The sequence below is a fragment of the Mycena indigotica genome (assembly GCF_014461135.1).
Source record: "Mycena indigotica strain 171206Taipei chromosome Unknown Mind.scaff0004, whole genome shotgun sequence".
Lineage (NCBI taxonomy): Eukaryota > Fungi > Basidiomycota > Agaricomycetes > Agaricales > Mycenaceae > Mycena > Mycena indigotica.
Genome location: NW_023503003.1, coordinates 2,160,335 through 2,179,107, shown reverse-complemented (window position 1 = coordinate 2,179,107; position 18,773 = coordinate 2,160,335). Strand labels below are relative to the sequence as shown.

Genomic DNA, 18,773 nt, shown 5'->3' with positions numbered 1-18,773 from the left:
CCTTGACCCTCTCTAATAATTGTTATTTTGTGACTCGCTGTGCTTAGACTTGTGCCACTATGTCGAAACTTGCTCAAGATGCTGCTGCATTTCAGAAAACCTTGAAGCGACAAGATTTCACTTCCTGGCATTCCAATGCTGGGACTGCTGGCCCATCGAGTCCCGCAGCTACCACGCCCCAAACAGCCGACTCCGAATATGTCCCTCCAGGCAAGAAGAAACCTCGCCCGAAGTCTAGTGGGCTCGTTTCCATGGGGCTGCTGCCTCGCTGCTGACAAGCTTAGATGTTGTTTGGTCCCAGCCTGCAGACACTGGTTCAGGAAACAATGTCAATACGCAACTCGTCTATGCGGTGGACCACCTCAAGGTTTGTGCTTAACAGCATTTGTACCATATTGCTCTGAACTATTGTAGTCTACGCCTAATCCTATGCGGCTAGAAGATATCGCTCTTTTGACTGGCACGCCGTTGCTTGAGGACTCGCTGTTGCTCGAAAAGTTCAAAGCCCATGATCGCGTTTTGTATAACCCTAAAACGAACCTCTACTCCTACAAGGTCAATTAGTTACCCAAATTCTTTCTTCGTCTAATGCCACTACCCAGCATGAATACAGCTTTCGAACCAAGCCAGCTTTGCTCACTGAAATTCAACGTGCAACCAAGAATGGCGGAGGGATTCATGTTAAAACCCTGAAGGAGGTGTGGAAGGAAGCGCCAGCAGCAGTGGAAGAGCTGGAAGCGGAGGGCGAAGTGTTGGTAACCCGTACTGTCAAGGATGGTCAGCTTCGGATGGTCTTTTGGAACGAAATCAAACCGACTGAAGAGGCTGGAGGTAAAAAGGTTGAGCAGGGTCAGTCCAATATTATTCAGATTTTCAGTGCTGACATGACGCTAGAATTTATGGATCTTTGGCATCAGCTGAAGCTACCTGATGATGTCGAACTCAAGAGGGAATTGGCCAACGGTATGCAACGCTCGTTAAAACGGTTTATGGCTAATCTCATCCCAACCACAGAGGGTCTACAGTTGACTTCTGCTGCCCAGGCTCCGATCCGCGCTCCTACCACCAAAAAGAAAGGAAAACGAGGAGGTGCACCACGACAGCGTCAAGTACGGCTCACAAATACGCATTTGGCGGGCGATATCGACTTGACAAGAGATTTTGTGCCTCCTGGAAAGTAGTTTAGTTTGTATTTTAGTGTACTACATCCTCGATTTGTGGAATGAAACATTGACTATGGCTGGGTGTGACACTTTGTGACCTTTCCCTTTTGAAAACGGATAGCGTCCTAGCTTCGTAAAAAGCAAACGAAAGAAGCTCAGTGTAACGTTTGCCGAACAGGACGACTTGACGTTTACATACTTGGAAACCGAATTGGTCAGGGTCGTCGGGAATCACACTTTGCCTCCGTCCTCCATCTTCAAAAGATGGACGACCTACTGAGGCACTGTCTTCGTGAGCTCTCTTTTGACGGAGATTTAGGTGAGTTCACGAGCATGTGATGCTTGTTGACACGAGCAGCATCGAGTTCGAACCTCGCACTAGTCGCTTTTCTGACTCTCCCACAGGTTGTCCTGTTGAACGACTACGGGATTTTATTGTCGACTTCTATGTAAAGGGAGGGCCCCAAAACACCGACGACGACTTCTACGCCTTCATCTGGTCCCTCGTCGCTCAACAGCCCACCGTCATCGTTGGGACCGTCCCTGACGGCATCACTTCGGAGGTTTGGATTGCGCCGCAAAACAGCCAGAAGCGCAAAGCGAAGGAGAAGGGGGAGGAAATCGTTCAAACAGCGCCGCCTACGCTCGCTATTGTTGCAGATGCCAAAACTCTTTCGCTCAAGGAGCTCAAGGCTCAGTATGGGGATAAGCTGAGGATTGCGACCAATTCCGATACAACATATGCTGCCCTCACTGGTACCCATATCCGCGTTCGCTTTCCCAGTCGTTTCTGTCGGCTACCAAGCTGACTCATTGCACTTTTAGTTTCCAAAAATGAGTCCGATGGTATATACGGCCCTTCAAATCATCACTCGCGGTCGCGACAATGGTGTCACCGTGGTAGAACTTGGCCAGCGATCTACCTACGACCAAAAAACTTGCTTTTATCTTGTCAAGCAACTTACCGATTTAGATCTTGTGTGCGTTTTTTTTTACAAATACAGCTATAACCCCTAACATCCTTGACAGCGTCAAAGTTCGTCGTGGTGGTGTTGGAACACATTTCGTCATACACAAATACTTTTTTGATCGCAGCGAACTGTGGAAGGGCATCAGAGAAGAGGAAAGTCGTGCGACTGCTGAATTACAGGCCGAAGAAGTAGCTGAGGCGCCAGATGAAGACGGAGAACAAGACCCAGCTGCTTTGAATCTCAATTTCGCCCCCATTGATGCGCGTCATCTCTCGAGTCTGACCCTTCTCAAAGGGCGCATCCTCAAACTGCTCAAAGCTTCGAAGAACCAGATGCATGCTTCTAGCAACATGCTCATCGCTATCGTAAGCTCCAGTTCTGACGCCATCCATTTTAACTTACGCTGTGCAGGGTTTCCAGCATCCAACCAAAACTGATCGTCGTTTTTTCACGGCACGAATGCGGGAGCTTGTTGAGCAGCGTGTTGTGGAGTGTGTTTTTGTGGCTAACAAACGGCGTTCAACAACGAACAGTGGGATCAAATGCTACCGTCTAGTTTCTTCCGATACAGAATCGACACAAGGAGACGTCGCGCCAACACAAGCAGATGATGATCCAGGTTAACCTCACCTCCAAATGACGATGCAATATTGATGTCTTCAATCAGACGAGCAAAGCGGCGTCAAGTTTAACACGACTATCCACAAACAAATCCTAACACTTATCGAAGAGTCTGGTAAAGCCGGCATGACTCTGACCGTGAGTCGTTTGTCGTTGGCTCTGGCCGCATACTTAACTCGTTTAGGAATTGACGAATTGTCTGGCCCAATTCGACCGCCGGACGATTGAACTGATACTAACCCGCACCGAGAAATTCCCTCCCCCCGCTCACCTGATCGATCTTGGAATTGCCTGTCTGATGGAGAGCAGTGGGCGGGAACGGCGAAACCGATACTACACTCTCGCGTCCTACCTAGACCTTGTTGCTGAAGAGGGTCTCGATCAAGGCAATTCTGGTTATGCGGAAATTGATCGTGCGCAAGTCGGCAACTTCCACCCTTTTACCTCAGATTTATTCTACTCGAACGTTGCGGCCTTGAACGCGCACCAAGACAGCGACTTGAGAATGTTACTCAAAGGTCCCTCCAAAGCATCCTCCAAAATTCGAAAAAACCCTCTTTTGCCTGATGGTACGGTCAAGAAGGGACGCCCGAGGAAACAAAAAGAGGAAGGCGATGGCGATGACAAGCCATCCAGGAAACGCAAACGGAAACAAGAAGACAACGAGGATCAAAAAAGACCAACGAAGAAATCCAGGACAGACGGTGATCCCGGTCAGACTTTCTTTTCATTCCAGCAAGCAGAAAACTAATAGAGAAATAGGCGCCTCTACTTCCGAGAACATGGGTGATGGCGACGACGCAGTGTGTACTCCTAAACCAGCACCCAAGCGTCGGGGACGCCCGCCGAAGAAAAAGCCGGTAGACGATTCTATCGGTGAAGAGGTAGCTGCCGCAGAATCTCAGTCAGGCCCACCGCCAAAACGTCGTGGTCGACCTCCCAAGAATCCACCGCCCATTGATGGACAACCCACAGAAAAAAGAAAGCGCGGTCGGCCAAGGAAAGACGCCGGAAAAACATTGGTTGACACGAGCAGCCCTGCTGCTTTAGTAGACATTCAGATGGCAGATACCGATGAAAAAGGCGACGAAAACATTGGTGGCGAAGCGGATCCACAGTCGGAAGACCACTCTGACGCACCGTTACCTCCAGCGAAACGTGCCAGAATGACGTCCTCCCCGATACCGGAATCGGAACCGCTTGAGATTGACACACTTCTGCCAATCTCTACTCCTTCATCTGCTCTGCCATCCGAGCTACCTAGTCCTCATGTAGAAGCCAAAGACGACCTCATTTCATCCCCGCTGTTGGTACCGGAGACGTCAATCCAAATCGAACCACCCAGTGTTCCAAATGACGCCAGTGCAGTTGTGCCAGACATCGAGCCAATCGCACCAAGAGTGGAATCTCGTCAATCCCAAGTGAGTTCATTTCTGATTCGACTTTCGTCCGGACATTGATTTGTCTCTAGCCAACGAAAAAACCTCGCCAGAAAATGAACAAAATGAACAAGATGAATGTTTCGACTCTAAGGCGCGAGAACGAGCTCTTTCGGGTTCTCGAACTCCTTGGAGGCATTGCGAATACACAAACCAAGGAGCTCTTTGATGCTCATTTGTCGCATCTGACCACTCTTGCGGAAGCATCCGAACCTGCCAGCGCCCCACCCGGGACGACCATGGATCGTCGGACTGCACTTGCAGGTTTTAGAAGTCTTGAAGCCAAAGGTCGCGTGAAACAATTCAAAACGACTTTGACAAGCATTACTGGTCTGGTCCGCCCCGCAAATATCGTCTACTTACCACATATAACTCAAGAGCAAATCTCAGCATTCCTACTCGAACAAGGCCGCAATACTCCCCAATTCCCGCCTACCAATTTCAACCACTCGATTGTGGTCGATGCAGACACTGAATATGGTGCCAAGTCTGGTCGTAAACCGCGCAAGTCCACAGCCGCGCAACTCTTGTTGGGCGACGATGATGAAAACAGAATGCCGAACGCCCAGCGGGCCGACGAACTATTTGCGATGAACGATGAAGCCATTCGAGAGGCCCTTCTGACGGAACGGACAACATTTGGTCAACTCTATGGCTATATCCCCGCTAAAATGCTGCGCGCTCGGGAGTTCCATCGTTATTGTTTGCATGCGTTTACCAGTGGCGACCCATCACTTAGTATCGTTTCCCATGCTGACAAGTTGGCGTCGTTCGCATTTTTTTACTCCGAACTTCCTCTTGGCCTCTATTGTGGACTGGTGGCTTGCATCGATGGCAATGAAGAGTTATCCCAGTTATTGGCCACTGACGATGGTTGGAACATGCCGGTCAAGGACCTCCCTGCGAATCTACACACCCTCTTGCAAATAAGTCGAACCCGCGGTCGCGGGAGAGTTCTCGAATTGCTCGAGATTCTCAGGTCGCTGGGCTTGGCAGAGCCGCTGAGGCCCGCCGAATCCGACGAAGTTAAGGTCACGTGCCCGCCCAATGCAGATTTCCCGACCGCTTTCTGTGAGCAAGTAGGCGAATGGACCAGTCAACTGACAACAAATGCTCCGGACTACTGGCGATTCCTCACTGTCGCCCCTATCTTTCATTGGGCCCAGTCTACATCAGAACCCCGCTTCCTACGCAATATGCCCGTTTCGTCTGATACAGAAAGTGCTGAATACTGGGACTATCTTAAAATCGCATGTGTTGGATCCCTGGACGCTCCTGAAGCCGTTGTTTCCGACCTCCCACCAGCGCAATCTCTGTTAGAAAAGGCGAAAAAGTCAGCCAAAATCCTCTGTCGACGTGTCTCCTGGACAGAAGGATATTCATTCACATGGCACCAGTCACACTACATCAATCAGCGTATCAGTGGCCTCCAGGACCTACCTCCGTTAGACGGTTCCGATGAACAACTTTCCCATGTCGCTAGTATTATCTCTGCCCCTCTTGACGTTGTTCGCTCATTCTACGAAAAAGCTCTTGCTAACCAAGAGGTCGAGCTTGAGAAGGCTAACCGTCGTCTCCAGAAAGAGATCAAAAAGAAAGCTATGGACACAGAAACACGGGCATCATTAGCATTGAAGGCTGCCGAGTTGTTGGCTGAACGGGAAGCTAGGTGGGATAATCTGGTTGTCAAGGTCCATCCAGACCCTCTACCAGAGGAAGCGGCCGTTCGGTTGAAGCGCGTTCGAACATCCTACCTCCAGTCCAGCGGAGCTCAGGTTGAGAAATGGGCGCAAAAAATCGCTCAGGCTTTGCATGATGCTAACCTCCCAATTGCCCCACGCTTCTTAACCCAAAGGAAAGGACCGCAGTGGAGAACGAAGCCCGCTGCCGCCGATGGCACGGCTTATGCTCCAACTATCTCTCCGCCGACAGTTACCAATGCTCCAGAAAAATCAATCGCGACACTCATCGCCACGCAAGGGCCACCTGTTGCTGAAAAGTCCAAGTCTAAGAAGAAGAAGCCAGCGGAAGCAGGGAAGGAGCAAGAGCCAGAGGTCAACACAGGTCCTCGTTCGCGTTTCCATTGGAACAAGGATTATGATGAGCTTCTGAAGGACGCTTATGTGATCGCCAACTCTCGCTGCCGCACGAGAGGCAAAATCGACTACGGAATCGTCAAGCAAGTATTTCCTGCCGTACCAAAGGGGACTATACGTGCGCGTGTCCGAAGTCTGAAGGATGCGACTACGACAGCGGCATATTTGGTGCGACTGGAGGACCATTGGCACCAAATTTGGGTAAAATATCGTGGTTCGAAATGGCTTCCGGACGATGACATTCGAAGCTCCGACTTCAACGTCATCCAACACATTGAGTTCCTTCGAAGTCATGTCGACAAGAATGCTATGTACGTTCCGTCCCCTTTTGACCCTGATCAAGAGATTCTCACAATTTCACAGACGAGTAGGCTTTTCAGAGGACGATACTGCGAAGAATATCATTCCCGCGACTGTGGAGATGCTTTTCGACCAGTTCGAGGTAACGGAAACAATATCTGGACCACCTACATGGGATTTCATGTTCAGTGGCTTGGTCGAGGACAATCGAGAAAAGCGGTCTCTGCGTCAAGCACTCACTCTTCGTGCGGATGACCTTGCTTTTGCTACAGACGACCTGACAGATGAAATTCTATTTGCGGAAGCTGCGGTCAAGCTTACTATGGGTAGTGGGTTAGAAAGCTACGACCCAGTTGAGGCTGCTCGATTATTACATGAGATCGGAGAACCTATCGTTCAAACTGCCACCAGGAATCTACTTGGTCGTAACGTCTTGTCCAAGGCTTTCCGAAACCCGAACAGTCGACCCGGCCGGATGCTCAGGATCTCTGATCTGTATGTTTTCCATTTACGGTAATCCCGTGATTGACAGCCTCGATGACAGGAATAACAACGCCATCGGTGGTTCTGTCCCACGCGACACATTCAACGATGCCACTGCTCTCGAAGACATTTCGGCCGTCGACGACAGCTGGCGAGAATGGCCCCTGGTTGCAACAGACGGTGATAGTGCTGCACTGATTCAACTTGTGTCCGACAACAAGGTATGGAACTGTTGGACGTTTCAAGGCCATGCTTGATTGATCAACCAGGTTCATTTCAAAGTTGATACAACTCAAGCACAGGCGGCTCGGAAGGTTGTTGACTGGAACAGCAAGAAAGCAGGTATGAGCTACGCTAACTCTCGGTCATTTCGTTCATTGTCCCAGATGACGATCAAATCGAGACTTCGATTTTCGTCCGCTTTCATGATATTATTACAGCTCCTCTAACGCCCAGCCCTATCGAGACGCCCAATCTGGAACCAATCACAACTTTAGCAGAACATGGGAAGACGGTGGATGGACTGTCTGCTTGCTGCAAACAAGTGACTGAAGAAAGTCTTGTCGATTGTCCTGCTTGCGTTGAGGCAGAATGGGCAGCGCTGTCCCATTCACTTGACGTGATTGATCGCGACAACTTGCAGCTTATTTTAGACGTTGTAACCGGGAGCGGTGCCAGCGGGATTAGCAAGAACGGACTTGTGGTGAGTGGAGTCCTTGAAATAATCCAATCAAGAAGTTGAAGGCTGTCCATTCAGGAGAAGACTGGACTGCCTCTGGAGACTATCCGTGCTGGAGTCCGGAAGTTGACGGACTGCAAATTGCCACTGTTGTTTTGGACCGGTTACAAGTCGCTCTTGCTCGTAGCGTCGGTATATCTGCGAAAATGGTCGATTCTTATTTCTCAAGATCCAATGATGCGGGTGTTCCCTCGACGGTGGCTCGACATGACTGGCAACAAAATTTCGGATAGATGGGAAGCCGCTGCACGGGCAGTTATGGGTGTTTTAGTCTTCCATCCGGGAATCACACAGGTTTGACTACTTTTTTTATTTGTGTTTGTTGAGTCTGAGTAGTATTTGTAGGCGCAATTACGTTGGCGACTGCGGTCAGTTTATGACCGACAGGAAATCTATGAAATGTTGCAGTATCTAACTCAAGGGGGGTTTGTGCAGTTGCGGGGAGGGTCGTTGCCTGCAGATGACGACGAAGAAAAGGAAGTTTATGTATTTGTTGGAGAGGGTCCAGGGCATTGGTATCAAGCATCGTAGATTGTTGTTGGTCGAAATAGACTTGATGGTCACGACGAGGTTTTGCTGCTTTGCTCTGAGCCACCAACCACCCACCACCGCTTTCTATCCTTCGGCTGGTCCGTTTTTGCGGCTACCTAGCCTTCTTCTCCCGCCCCAGTGGTCCTTTCACTCATTTACCCAACTGTATGCCACCGCCAAAACGCCTCACCTAGCAACCTAATTCTCCTCCTAGATAACAATGCCAACCTACCTCTCCATCCCCTCCAAGGCCAAGCTTGTGGTGCGTTGCCACCGTCCTCGATGTTGACCCATTGTCGCTCACCTTGTTTGCTCATAGTGGGAACGGCTTACCTTCTCGCGGCTGACGACAATCTACGCCCTCTTTTCAATTGCTCATTTTGGCGTTCAGATTTTCCTCCAAACCCAGGCCTTCACTATCAATGCCAATGCTGCCGCCCTTCTCTACAGTGTTGCACTCCAGGGAAATGCGACCAACAGCAGCTTTCCCGCGCTCCATGGACCCGAAATCCGCATGTGTGCCACAATCCCATTGACGCTCAGTACCAACGAGTGTGTTGTCGTCTATGATGGTCATCCTGCCACCAACAACCGCGCCCTCGATGCAGGTGAAAAGCTGAGCAACAATAACGTTGCTGCCGTTGTTTCAACCTCGACTGTGGCACGCTCAAGCTCAAGCACTCTCGACTTCGCTTCTACCTCAGACATCCCAATTTTCAGCTCAGCATCAGCTCCGATTGCTTCGTCCTCATCGGCAATCTTCCCCAGTGGGCTTCCAAGAGTCATCAAGATCACCCAAACCATCACCTCAACTGCTCCTCCGACCGCCACGCCTTCGTCCACTATCCGTGATAAGAGGGCAGACAAGGTTTTCCAAACACCACAGGTCAAGGTGTTCAGCCTGGCGGACGATACCACTCTTGTCAACATCACCGGACTTGGGTATAACCATTACCCCCTCGTCCTGGACAAGAGCTGTATGTGGGCTCTGAACTGGCCCGTTGCGAAGTAAGTTTCTGTCCTCTATTACCATACCACGACTTATAATTCAGATTGGACAACACGAAGCGGGAAGATATTGTCTTCATCGCTTTCCAATTCTGGGTCTTGGGAATGTCCATTGTGGCTCTGTTGAACGAGTCGATGCCGCACATGCTGGCCTCTCTCTCCACTCATGTGCTAGCAACGGCGTGGTCTGGCTACCAAATTACCCACACCGCCTCATTTCGCGCTGACTTCGACCGATATATCACCCATGGCGCATGCAACGGTGCTCCTTCTCTTCTGCCCACCTACTGGGCAGCTCGTGCCCGTGCTGAGTACCCGACTGTGGCTTTCAACGCCGTCAGTCTGGTTATCTCATCGATTTTGACATGGAAACTCGTCAAAGTGGGTCCCCCTGATTATAGCCTAAGTTACCACTAACCTGCTGCTTAGTTGTTCGGTTGGCAAACATTCAAGCGTGTCGGAGCGTCCTGTGAGTCCTTATCCTACCCCTTTTCATCTTAAATCTCCTCAAACGTATTGATAGTAACCATCAAGCGTGTCTACCACCTCGTCCTGTTGTTCTCGATCGTGTTGCAATTGGGTCTGTTCTTCATGGGCGCGACGATTTCGCTTTTCCTCGATCAACTGATCAACGGATGGGCCGGACATCTTGCTTCCTATATGACGCTTTACAAGGTCATGTTCGTCATTACCGGATTGGTAAGTTGCAATATCGGTTGTCATCCCCATCCTCTGACATTATGATTGGCAGCTATTGATTCCGTGGATTATTTCGGTCAGTCCTTTTCCCCCCTTATCTCAAGTCCAAACGTTGGCAGGGATGGTATTCTGTTCGTCGCGAAAAGGGGTGGGGCATGATTGTTTTCCTGGCCATTTCGATCTGGTATCTAGCCGGCTGGGCGGTCATGTTCCTATCAACCACCTTCCGTTGGACATTCGAAACTTGGAACTTCTTCGCCATCGTTTCCTCGATTTCCGTTGCCTTTTCGCTCTTTGCTTTCCTCTTGGGCGTGGTCTGCCGATACAACTACGGTAAAGGCCTTGTTCGTTATCGTGCGTCTTCTCCGTTTACTCTCTTTTTCTGAACTGAACTCTCTATCCTTAGTCAATGCCCAACAGGAGTCAATGTCAGGCGACGATGATTTCCAGCGAATTACGTCGCGCACCGACGAGAAGGTGTCGTTCCCGTCTCCGTCCGAGAAGCCCGTTCCTACTTACTCTGGTGCGTTTCCATCCAATCTCGGCATCTTTATTGATGATGATAAACAGCGACTTTCGGGCCTGGAGCTGACTTCCGGCCCAACCCTCAGCTTGGCCCGAGGTTCTTCAATTCAGCGGCTGAGCCATTTGAAAGTCCTTCCAACTCTGCTGGCTCGTCGCCCATTGCTGCTCCTTTGGCTGCCGTTACCCGTTCTTCGACGACTGACTCATACCTAACCCACACCACGCCGATGCCGCAGCGCAACAGCGACCATGGGAGCCTGAATAGCTACTACGACTATTCTGCTGGTGATTCGAATCATGCCCGCCGCGATAGCGAAAGCCACGGGACAACGGCCGCCGGTACTGGTAAACGATGGGTGATAGACGATTAAAGTTGAATTGAGTGTATAGTTTTGCCAAAAAAATGTTACTGTGCTGCGTGTGTGTCCAATTAGATAATCCTTCATACCCCTCATTTTGTTTGTTTGTTCCTATTTTGAACAATGTACTACTACTTGTCGTGTTTTGTGTGCTAGTTGATACAACAGATGGGGGTGTTTTACATGCTAAGAAAGCTCTTCTTCCTGAGTTGAAGGGCTTGATGGGACAGGTGATGCGCTTAATATTTCGGCAACTTCAAAGTCGTGCATTTCCACTGCTTGTTGTGCAATAGCAGAGGGGACAGACTCTTCGTCGGCCGGCGCTTCAAACGTGTCCCAGGATGCGCGGAGGGTGCTGAGCCAGAGATCTTCTTTCAGCTCTTCAGCTGATGGCCTCCGAATAGGATCCACGGTCAAGCAACGCTTGATGAAGGCCACACCGAGTGTGCTCATCTGGTCGGGTTCTGGCAGTGAAGGATGCTGTGTCGTCGCAATGTGGAACATTATTGCCCTACAACAAAAGTCAATGGAGAAAGGGAAACAGTTGGGCAGCGCACCATTCGTTGTCGAGGTTGCTCCATGGTTTTTTACCCGTCGCAAATTCAAGAACGACGCACCCCAGAGACCAGATGTCCATGGCATCCTGGCGCCCGCGTTTCTCGTTCTTGATTACCTCGGGCGACATGTACATCGGAGTGCCGGTTAAGCTGTTTTGGTTCAGCCCCTTGTTGCCCTGTAGCCCTGGCGGCATGTTGCTGTCCATCGCGCGTCGCGAACGCTGCAGTGTCCGTTGGTTCTTCGCCAAGATCTTGGCTGCGCCGAAATCGACGAATTTAATCACGCCCCGATGGTCAAGGAGAATATCTAGACATACAATCAGGACATGGACAAAAGAGGAAGAAAAAATGAGGACGCACTGTCAGGCTTGATGTCGCGGTGGACGATTCCCTGACTGTGTAGGTAGGCAAGCCCATCCAGCATCTGCATCGTGTATATTTGGATAATGCTTTCGTCCTCAATTCGACCGTGTTCCAGCAACGCAGCCAGACTGCCGCCCTGGCAATATTCCTCGAAAATGTAAACTTTGTCTCGATGAACCTCGATTCCGTAGTATTCAACGATGTTGGGATGGTGGAGCAGCTCCATCACGCTCAGTTCGTCCTTTATTTGGGCGTAAAGATTGGGAAGCCCCGACAGCTCTTGGAACTTGATCTCCTTGACTGCCATGACGGTGAGGTTATCGAGGTTAACCGCAGAGTACACAGAGCCAAATGCGCCGGCCCCAATGAATTTGACTTGCTGCCATCGTATAGAAACGTTGGACGAAGCCGAGGCAAGGAACACCAAGGTGCGATCTTCTGGCTTTGAGTTGTCGAGAACACGACCAAAAGTTTGGTGATGCTCTGTTGCGATCGCTTCCAACCGACATGCCTCCAAGTCCGCAACAGCATTACTCGCCTTCTCCCAGAACGCCCGCGTGCCTGAGTTCTCGTCAAAGTCAACGAGAACTTCACTGTCGCTGTTCTCGACCTGGGCGAGCAGCATCGCTGCCTGTCGCTCCTTCTCCTTTTTGGCCTCGATATTCGAGCGAGCACCGAGTATATCGAAATGCGTCTGCAGCAGGGTCATGCATCGAGCGACCTTGTGTCTGAGCATGACAAACTGGTCCTCGGGGAGCTGTTGGATGTTGCGTTTGATACGACCAAAGGTGAACTCCAGAGCGTTGACCGCCCATTTGAAAGTCCGGCGGTCAGTTGGATCGCAGTCGTCACAAATGAAGGACACCCAGGAGATGGCATGCTTTATCAGTGCTCGGTCGAACCGAGCCATCACAGAACGTTCCATGGACTTCTGTGCGTGCTGAGCGTGGTCAGAGGCGAATGAATACCAGTTCTCGAGGAGCTCTTGGCTGCCGTCAGTTGAGTTGAGAGCATTTCGAACGAAACCAACTGAGTTGATGATTGATTCAGCCAAACGGGTCGTTGCTCGGACGATCTTGCGCAGTTCACGATTAACAGAGGGGATATTGGAAAGTTGGTCGACACTACATCGCATGGTGATCTCCGGGTCGACCGTGTCACCGTTCTCATCTTCCAGTAGGAAGATGTCCAGAAACATGTCCTTGGCGATGGTCAAACGTTGCTGTGGTCCATCGGCCACAAGCCGCACGTGATTTTCTGATGGCTCGAAAGAGATGTAGGGAATGTCTGGACGTTCTTCGGTGTGGCCGTTCCAGATGAACGGGCTGATGGGCGAGAGTAGTAAGAGGTATTTAGGCTCCTCATCATCTTCGACAAAGGACTTGTTACCACCTGGCCGCGAATCATTGAGCTGGACGTTGTAAGCCTCCATGAGTATGCGGATGATAGCGTCTGGATTGTCCCGTAATGAGGGAGAAGCAACGATGTAGGTCGATTCCTCCTCGTAAGTGCCGGTGTAGACAAGAAAGTGGCCAGTTTCCACCAGTGTGCGAATGAAGGGTTCCATCCTCACGTTTTCGAGCTCGTATTCAGCGGCATTGCTCAGCCGATGGGTCAATTCTCTAGGAAAGAATGTTTCAGACGATGGAACCCAAGTGGCCTTGAACATACCTGACGAAGCGTTGAAGCTTACGGTATCGTAACCTGACGCTGTCGAGGATTTTACCATACCAATGCACCATTTGCTCGCTGGACATCCGTTCCGTCCCATTTGCCTCCGCGTGGCGTTTATGTCGACGAGATTGGGGCAAGTGTCCCAAGTCTTGACCCATCGGAACTTGCACCTGAGTATCAAAATAATTGGTGACGCGAACCATCAACTTGTTGGTCGTTGAGCTACAGAGAAAAGTGAACAATGCGATAAGATTAGAGACACGGCTTCACCATAACTCCTCACCAATCAGACATGACGCTTGAGAAACAGTGAAGCTGACGTCGTTGAACGTATCCCACTGTGCTTCGAGAACATCTGTTTCTTTGAAGTAGATTCCCTTGGCACCGCTTTTCAGCTTCCAATGAATTAATTTGAAGAAGACCTTCATGGAGTCGAGTATAGTGGTGTCGTAATCGTTCGCAATGCATCGAGGCAGATTCCAGTTGCCGTTGGGATCTGGCTCGAGGAATTCTTCGTACTGTCTCTTCATCAGACAGGCCAAACCTATGCTAATCTTAAGGTCCTCAGTCATCTGGTCGATAATCATGACTTCAGGATCTTTTAGATTGGCTGCGTATTCGAGTCGCAGTCGCAAAGCAGCTTGCGACAACTGTGTTGGAAAGGCAATCAAAGGAACCAATTCGTGTTCGAAAGTGGGTAGATTCATCGTTTTGAAAAGAGGCGCGTATAGCAGTTGAGACTGACGTGCTTCGACCAGAAAGGCGTGCACAACGACCAAGAATCGTTCTTCGAACATGCGTTGCATATTGTCCTCCTTCAAAATTCGTTCAGTAAAACTCGAACTGTCGGCAATGTCGTTAGAGGATGTGCGTGTTAGATTGGGGCCTATTGGTTTCTCGGCAGATGTGTTGCGTTGGTTCACATCCAGAGTTTCGCTTCCAGTCCATCGTCGCAGACGCGAAATCTGGTGGCCGACCGATGTTATGACATTGAACCAGGTCGTGAGGGCATCGCGTCGATTGATGAATTGTGCCTCTTTGCATATTTGCCTGTCAGCTTCTAGTGCTTTCAGGGAAGGGTATAGAGACTGAACGAAATCCAAGCGATGGAGTAGAGATGCTACTCGCTTGAGGGCTTCAGAATGTGACGTGTCTTTCTCAAGACAGAAACTCAGCACTTCGTCAAGAACGTTGTCCACGGTGCGAAGTCGCTGCTCATCGAGCTTGGAGCGCATCTCGGTTGGCGTTGTTCCGTGTAATTTGGCGCGTATACCCATGAAAACATTGCTGTGATACTGCTCTTTTTCTGATGCCGTCGACTCGAGCACAGTGGCAATCCTGGTCTTCTCTGTTTTGAGCACATCGCCCGCCAACACGGATGCTAGCATTGCCCTCCATTGCTCTCGCTCTCCACGTGATTCCGGCAGGCTTGCCTCTGATTCGAAAGCAAGAGCAGATAGATCCGCCGCACTGAACGAAGTCTGAGCTTCGTCGTCGCTGTCCCCAGCATCGTTCAGTTGACCCAATCCATTCTCGTAGTAATGGCTGTCTGGATCGCTGCGTGGGTCATCTGGCACGGTGGATCGATACCTCCTCAAGAAATGGGAGTATACACTGGACGATGGGTCGGTCGGGAGAGAAGGTTTGAGTGGTGTAGAGCGTGAGGGAACAGAACGTGAAGTAGTCGCATAGTAAGACCGAGAAGTAGATGGGGCCTCCCACCCTTCGTCTTGTCCTCCATTCTCCAGCGCATCGTCCTCTGGATGCGCGTATAGCGTTGGTAAATGACGCCGTAGCGGCATTCACGCAGGCCTTGACGAAAGATCGTGACGTCACGCAAACCAAACCCTGAACCTAATTTAGCAACTTAACAAATCGACACTTCCTTCCTTCAGCTTCCAACAGATTAGTTAGTTACTGTACAAGCTCAATTGCTGTCTACTTGGCCACGCGAAGTGTAGAAAATGATGGATGCTAGTTGTCCAACCCTGAACTCACTTCGAATTTGCCACTGACAGTGAGGTGACTCGGGCCAAGTCCAGATCTTCCAGGCGCGCTCAACCTTGGAGGATAATCACTGGGCCCCAGTGGACCACATCTACATTATCTAGTTGGCTCGTATTCAGGCTTGATCAATACGCGGTCACGAGATTCAAATTTGTTTTCATCGCGTATGGAAAATCGGGAATTAGGAATTGAGATTACCACAGTTTGGGCAACCTAACTGATACTGATGGGAGGCTCAGCGTTCACTGGCAAGGAAGCAGTCAACTTTAATGTCAGGCGATCCAAAGCATAGCATATCACAAGATTCTACCGGCCGCTCGAGCCGCCCTAATCCACCGAAGGGCCTCACTCCAGTCTTTCACCCGTTCAATTGGAGTCCCATCGGGGATGTGTAGCGTCTCCTCTTTCCAAAATTCCTTGCCTTGACTGGCCGCTAAGCGCTGGTCAAATGACAATGAGTCGCTTTCTGCGAATGGTTCCGAGGTCAAGAACGCAGGAAAAACGACAAAAAAGTGGAATTAACCTGAGCCAGCGATTGAGATGCGGCGATTCCATTGGTAATCACCAAACAACAGCACAGGTGTAGGCTCCGATGCAGTCGCTACTTGTATGGCGTTCTCAGATGAATCATCGATGAGAACTTGTGCTTTGACGTCAGCACAGACTTGAGCTTTGGTTAGGTTTGTCAGCAGTTCGGAATGGTGTAGCTTATGCGCGTCTTTGAACTGTCCGGTGAAGATGACATTGGAGAAGAGACCTATAATTGAACTTTTAAAATTGCCACTTTCTTTCAATTGGACACACCAGGGAAGTATTTTTCAATCCTGCAGGTTCAATGTTGAGGCATTCAGCGATTAAAACGAGATTGACTGACCATTCCCAGCTTGCATCCGCAATATCCGAGGTCCTGGCCGTGACAACCATTAGCCTATAGCCCATATCCTTCAACGCTTGTACACCTTCTCTTGCACCAGGGACAGGTGGAGCGTGAAAAATAGAGTCCGTATTATAAAACTCCTTCACTTTAATCATGGTTTCTTCCGGTGTACCCCAGAAGGGATTCTTGGCGTCGTTGGGTAAGTATTAAGAGCTTAGAAGCAGGAGGATTGGTACGAGCACCTTCCAATAGTAGAAGTCTGGGTTTGGTCAACATGGGGGGCGTAGAGGAGCAGTTAAAACACGCAACAGTAGAAGTGCTCAAGCGTCATCTGTGTCCCGAATTGTTTGTTGTGCCCTGTAGATAGCGTTGAACAACCGATGACCAGGTCCTCCTGGACTCAAAGCCATTCGGCCACAAACATTCCGCGACGACATGGTTTGTCTGGCTCAGCACATCATCAAGATCGATAGCAATGACTGGTTCGGCGGATTCGACTGGAGGAGATAATGCAGCAAGCTTGGTTAGATTGTTCGACATGGGTGAAGTAGAGAGGTGACGACGGTGATGAGATCATTAGATTGCTAATCTTATCTTACTGTCAACTCGCACGTGACTTTCTATTCATTTTGCCTGGCATAGGGATGTTAGTTCTACACAAGGAATTTTCACGCCGCAACCTCGGTGATCTAGGAGATTATAGCTTGTTAGTGTCTGCCCAAGCAGCCACAAATCACTCACCTTTCCTGTTTCCACATCGTAAATCCAACCGGAGACCTCGGCTGGTTTGATCATTGGGTTGCTCTTCAACCACTCGACATCCCGTTTGACGGAATCTTTCAAGTCACTAATGTGGTAAAAGTCAATTCTTTCCACCGCTTCAGCGACTTGTGTATTCCCAGAGCACCAATCTTTGACAAGATGCTGCATCTCTGGAGTGGTAGTTTTCGTCATACCACAATCGGTATGATGCAGCACTGCGATGTGTGTTCCAACTTTGATGGCATGTTGTGCGACAAGAATACTGCGTAGCGCTTCCTTTCTGGTTGTTTTCAATGATAGAATCAAGTCAAACTAAAGAAATGACGAACGCAGATCCTCCCGCATTACGGATGGTTATGGCTGCTCCAGATTCAAGACCAAGTTGCTCGTATGGGCTGCATGACATCCAGATCAGCTGGAATGGAACAGGCAAGGCCTACTTGATACGGGGATCCATGCAACACACTAGTACAAATTTCAGGATTCTGACCTATACGTGTTTTTGATCAAGACCCACCAACGATAATATTCTTGAACCGCTCCGCACGAGTCCATGTTTGATGTGCTGGTGCGTATTTAGTATTACCCTCAATGAGCAGCTGTTCCATGTTTGTCTCGGCTGAGGCTGGCCATAGAGCCTTTTATACTTCGCTCCCGCAAACACATACGACAACCACGGAATGGGTAAGCAGGCTGTACTTGCTTGGTGTACTCCCTCGGACCTCCGGAATGCTCTCTAAGACTTCACGTGGATTGATATAGGTGCTAGACAAAACGATTTATCCAATGGCCTTCGGAGTCTTCCACAAATCGAGTTTTGAAGCCCCAAAGTCGACTGGCCGTAACAGCAATTTCTGCCTCCCAGTCTACCTCCAATCCGCATTCCTTTGCCAACATGTCATACCGATATAGAAGCTGGAAGCACATCTTCAAATATTCGTGGAGCTTCTCGAGATTTGATAGTGGGTCAAACTCGTCAATCGGCCTGTAGTAGAAACCACCCCAAAAGAACGCTTGATGTGGGTATGACTGGGCGTCATGATCTGCCGTCATTGTCACCATCTCGATAGCGTCCTTGTAGCTGCTTATTGAACGATACTGGCCGTTCTCCATGAGCTCCGGTTTGGAAAGTAGGATGTTGAAGAAAATGTAGCCATGGAGCGCCCAATGGCAAACGTGATTCCATCCGAAGCTGTGACCCCATGAGAGATAATGGAGACCTCGGAGGGGGACTTTGGGATGTTGTGCGAGCATGAGGAGAGTACCCAACTCATTCTCGGCAAGCAGGACTTTGACGACGTCTGCAAGGTCGCCCTGACTGGTCGAATAATATAAGGAACCGCCGTGGTCCTCTGCCCGCGCCGCCCAATCTTTGAGGTGTTGATTCCTGTGTGTGATAGAGGAGAAGGGTAAATCGCAGTACCGCTTTAGAATGTCGCTGGGGATGATGACGGCGTCATCTGGCGCAGGGAATTCATTCGGGTACTTGGCGCGTTCTGTGGTCGAAAATTCGGTGATCGCTGACTTCAGCGAGCGGGCGAAGTAGTTCAGCGTTTTGACTTGATCAGGTAGCTTCCGGGGGAACAGGTCTGTGCGATG

At 50.0% G+C, this 18,773-nt stretch overlaps 4 protein-coding genes across 4 annotated transcripts; 1 reads left to right on the top strand and 3 right to left on the bottom strand.

Annotated features, from left to right (window-relative positions):
• Window positions 1-50: 50 nt before the first annotated feature.
• MIND_00447600 (B-block-TFIIIC domain-containing protein) lies at window positions 51-10,946 on the top strand (the record flags this gene model as incomplete). The annotated part of the gene is made up of 32 exons (XM_037361290.1): window positions 51-237; window positions 285-367; window positions 415-555; window positions 603-849; window positions 895-963; window positions 1,015-1,089; window positions 1,569-1,933; window positions 1,989-2,143; window positions 2,193-2,499; window positions 2,546-2,625; window positions 2,668-2,753; window positions 2,802-2,893; window positions 2,940-3,468; window positions 3,518-4,176; window positions 4,227-6,601; window positions 6,654-7,085; window positions 7,135-7,294; window positions 7,343-7,415; window positions 7,460-7,776; window positions 7,831-8,106; window positions 8,158-8,327; window positions 8,383-8,441; window positions 8,483-8,508; window positions 8,558-8,605; window positions 8,663-9,351; window positions 9,396-9,732; window positions 9,781-9,820; window positions 9,875-10,050; window positions 10,103-10,126; window positions 10,170-10,404; window positions 10,457-10,573; window positions 10,621-10,946. The coding sequence occupies exons 1-32, from the start codon at window positions 60-62 to the stop codon at window positions 10,944-10,946; spliced, it is 8,946 nt and encodes a 2,981-aa protein (XP_037221582.1). The 5' UTR covers window positions 51-59.
• A 174-nt stretch (window positions 10,947-11,120) lies between these two features.
• MIND_00447500 (Protein kinase domain-containing protein) lies at window positions 11,121-15,330 on the bottom strand (the record flags this gene model as incomplete). Its single annotated transcript, XM_037361289.1, has 5 exons — window positions 11,121-11,445; window positions 11,492-11,798; window positions 11,852-13,476; window positions 13,526-13,750; window positions 13,799-15,330. 5 exons carry the CDS (start codon window positions 15,328-15,330, stop codon window positions 11,121-11,123), a joined length of 4,014 nt encoding a protein of 1,337 aa, XP_037221581.1.
• Window positions 15,331-15,831: 501 nt separating this feature from the next.
• Window positions 15,832-16,964, bottom strand: MIND_00447400 (Protein kinase domain-containing protein; the record flags this gene model as incomplete). Its single annotated transcript, XM_037361288.1, has 7 exons — window positions 16,835-16,964; window positions 16,722-16,769; window positions 16,655-16,671; window positions 16,410-16,597; window positions 16,340-16,359; window positions 16,059-16,292; window positions 15,832-16,001 (listed from the first exon to the last, which is right to left on the bottom strand). The coding sequence occupies exons 1-7, from the start codon at window positions 16,950-16,952 to the stop codon at window positions 15,832-15,834; spliced, it is 795 nt and encodes a 264-aa protein (XP_037221580.1). The 5' UTR covers window positions 16,953-16,964.
• Window positions 16,965-17,080: 116 nt separating this feature from the next.
• On the bottom strand, window positions 17,081-17,782 carry MIND_00447300 (Protein kinase domain-containing protein; the record flags this gene model as incomplete). Its single annotated transcript, XM_037361287.1, has 5 exons — window positions 17,081-17,101; window positions 17,154-17,454; window positions 17,504-17,569; window positions 17,615-17,639; window positions 17,692-17,782. 5 exons carry the CDS (start codon window positions 17,780-17,782, stop codon window positions 17,081-17,083), a joined length of 504 nt encoding a protein of 167 aa, XP_037221579.1.
• Between the last annotated feature and the right edge of the window lie 991 nt (window positions 17,783-18,773).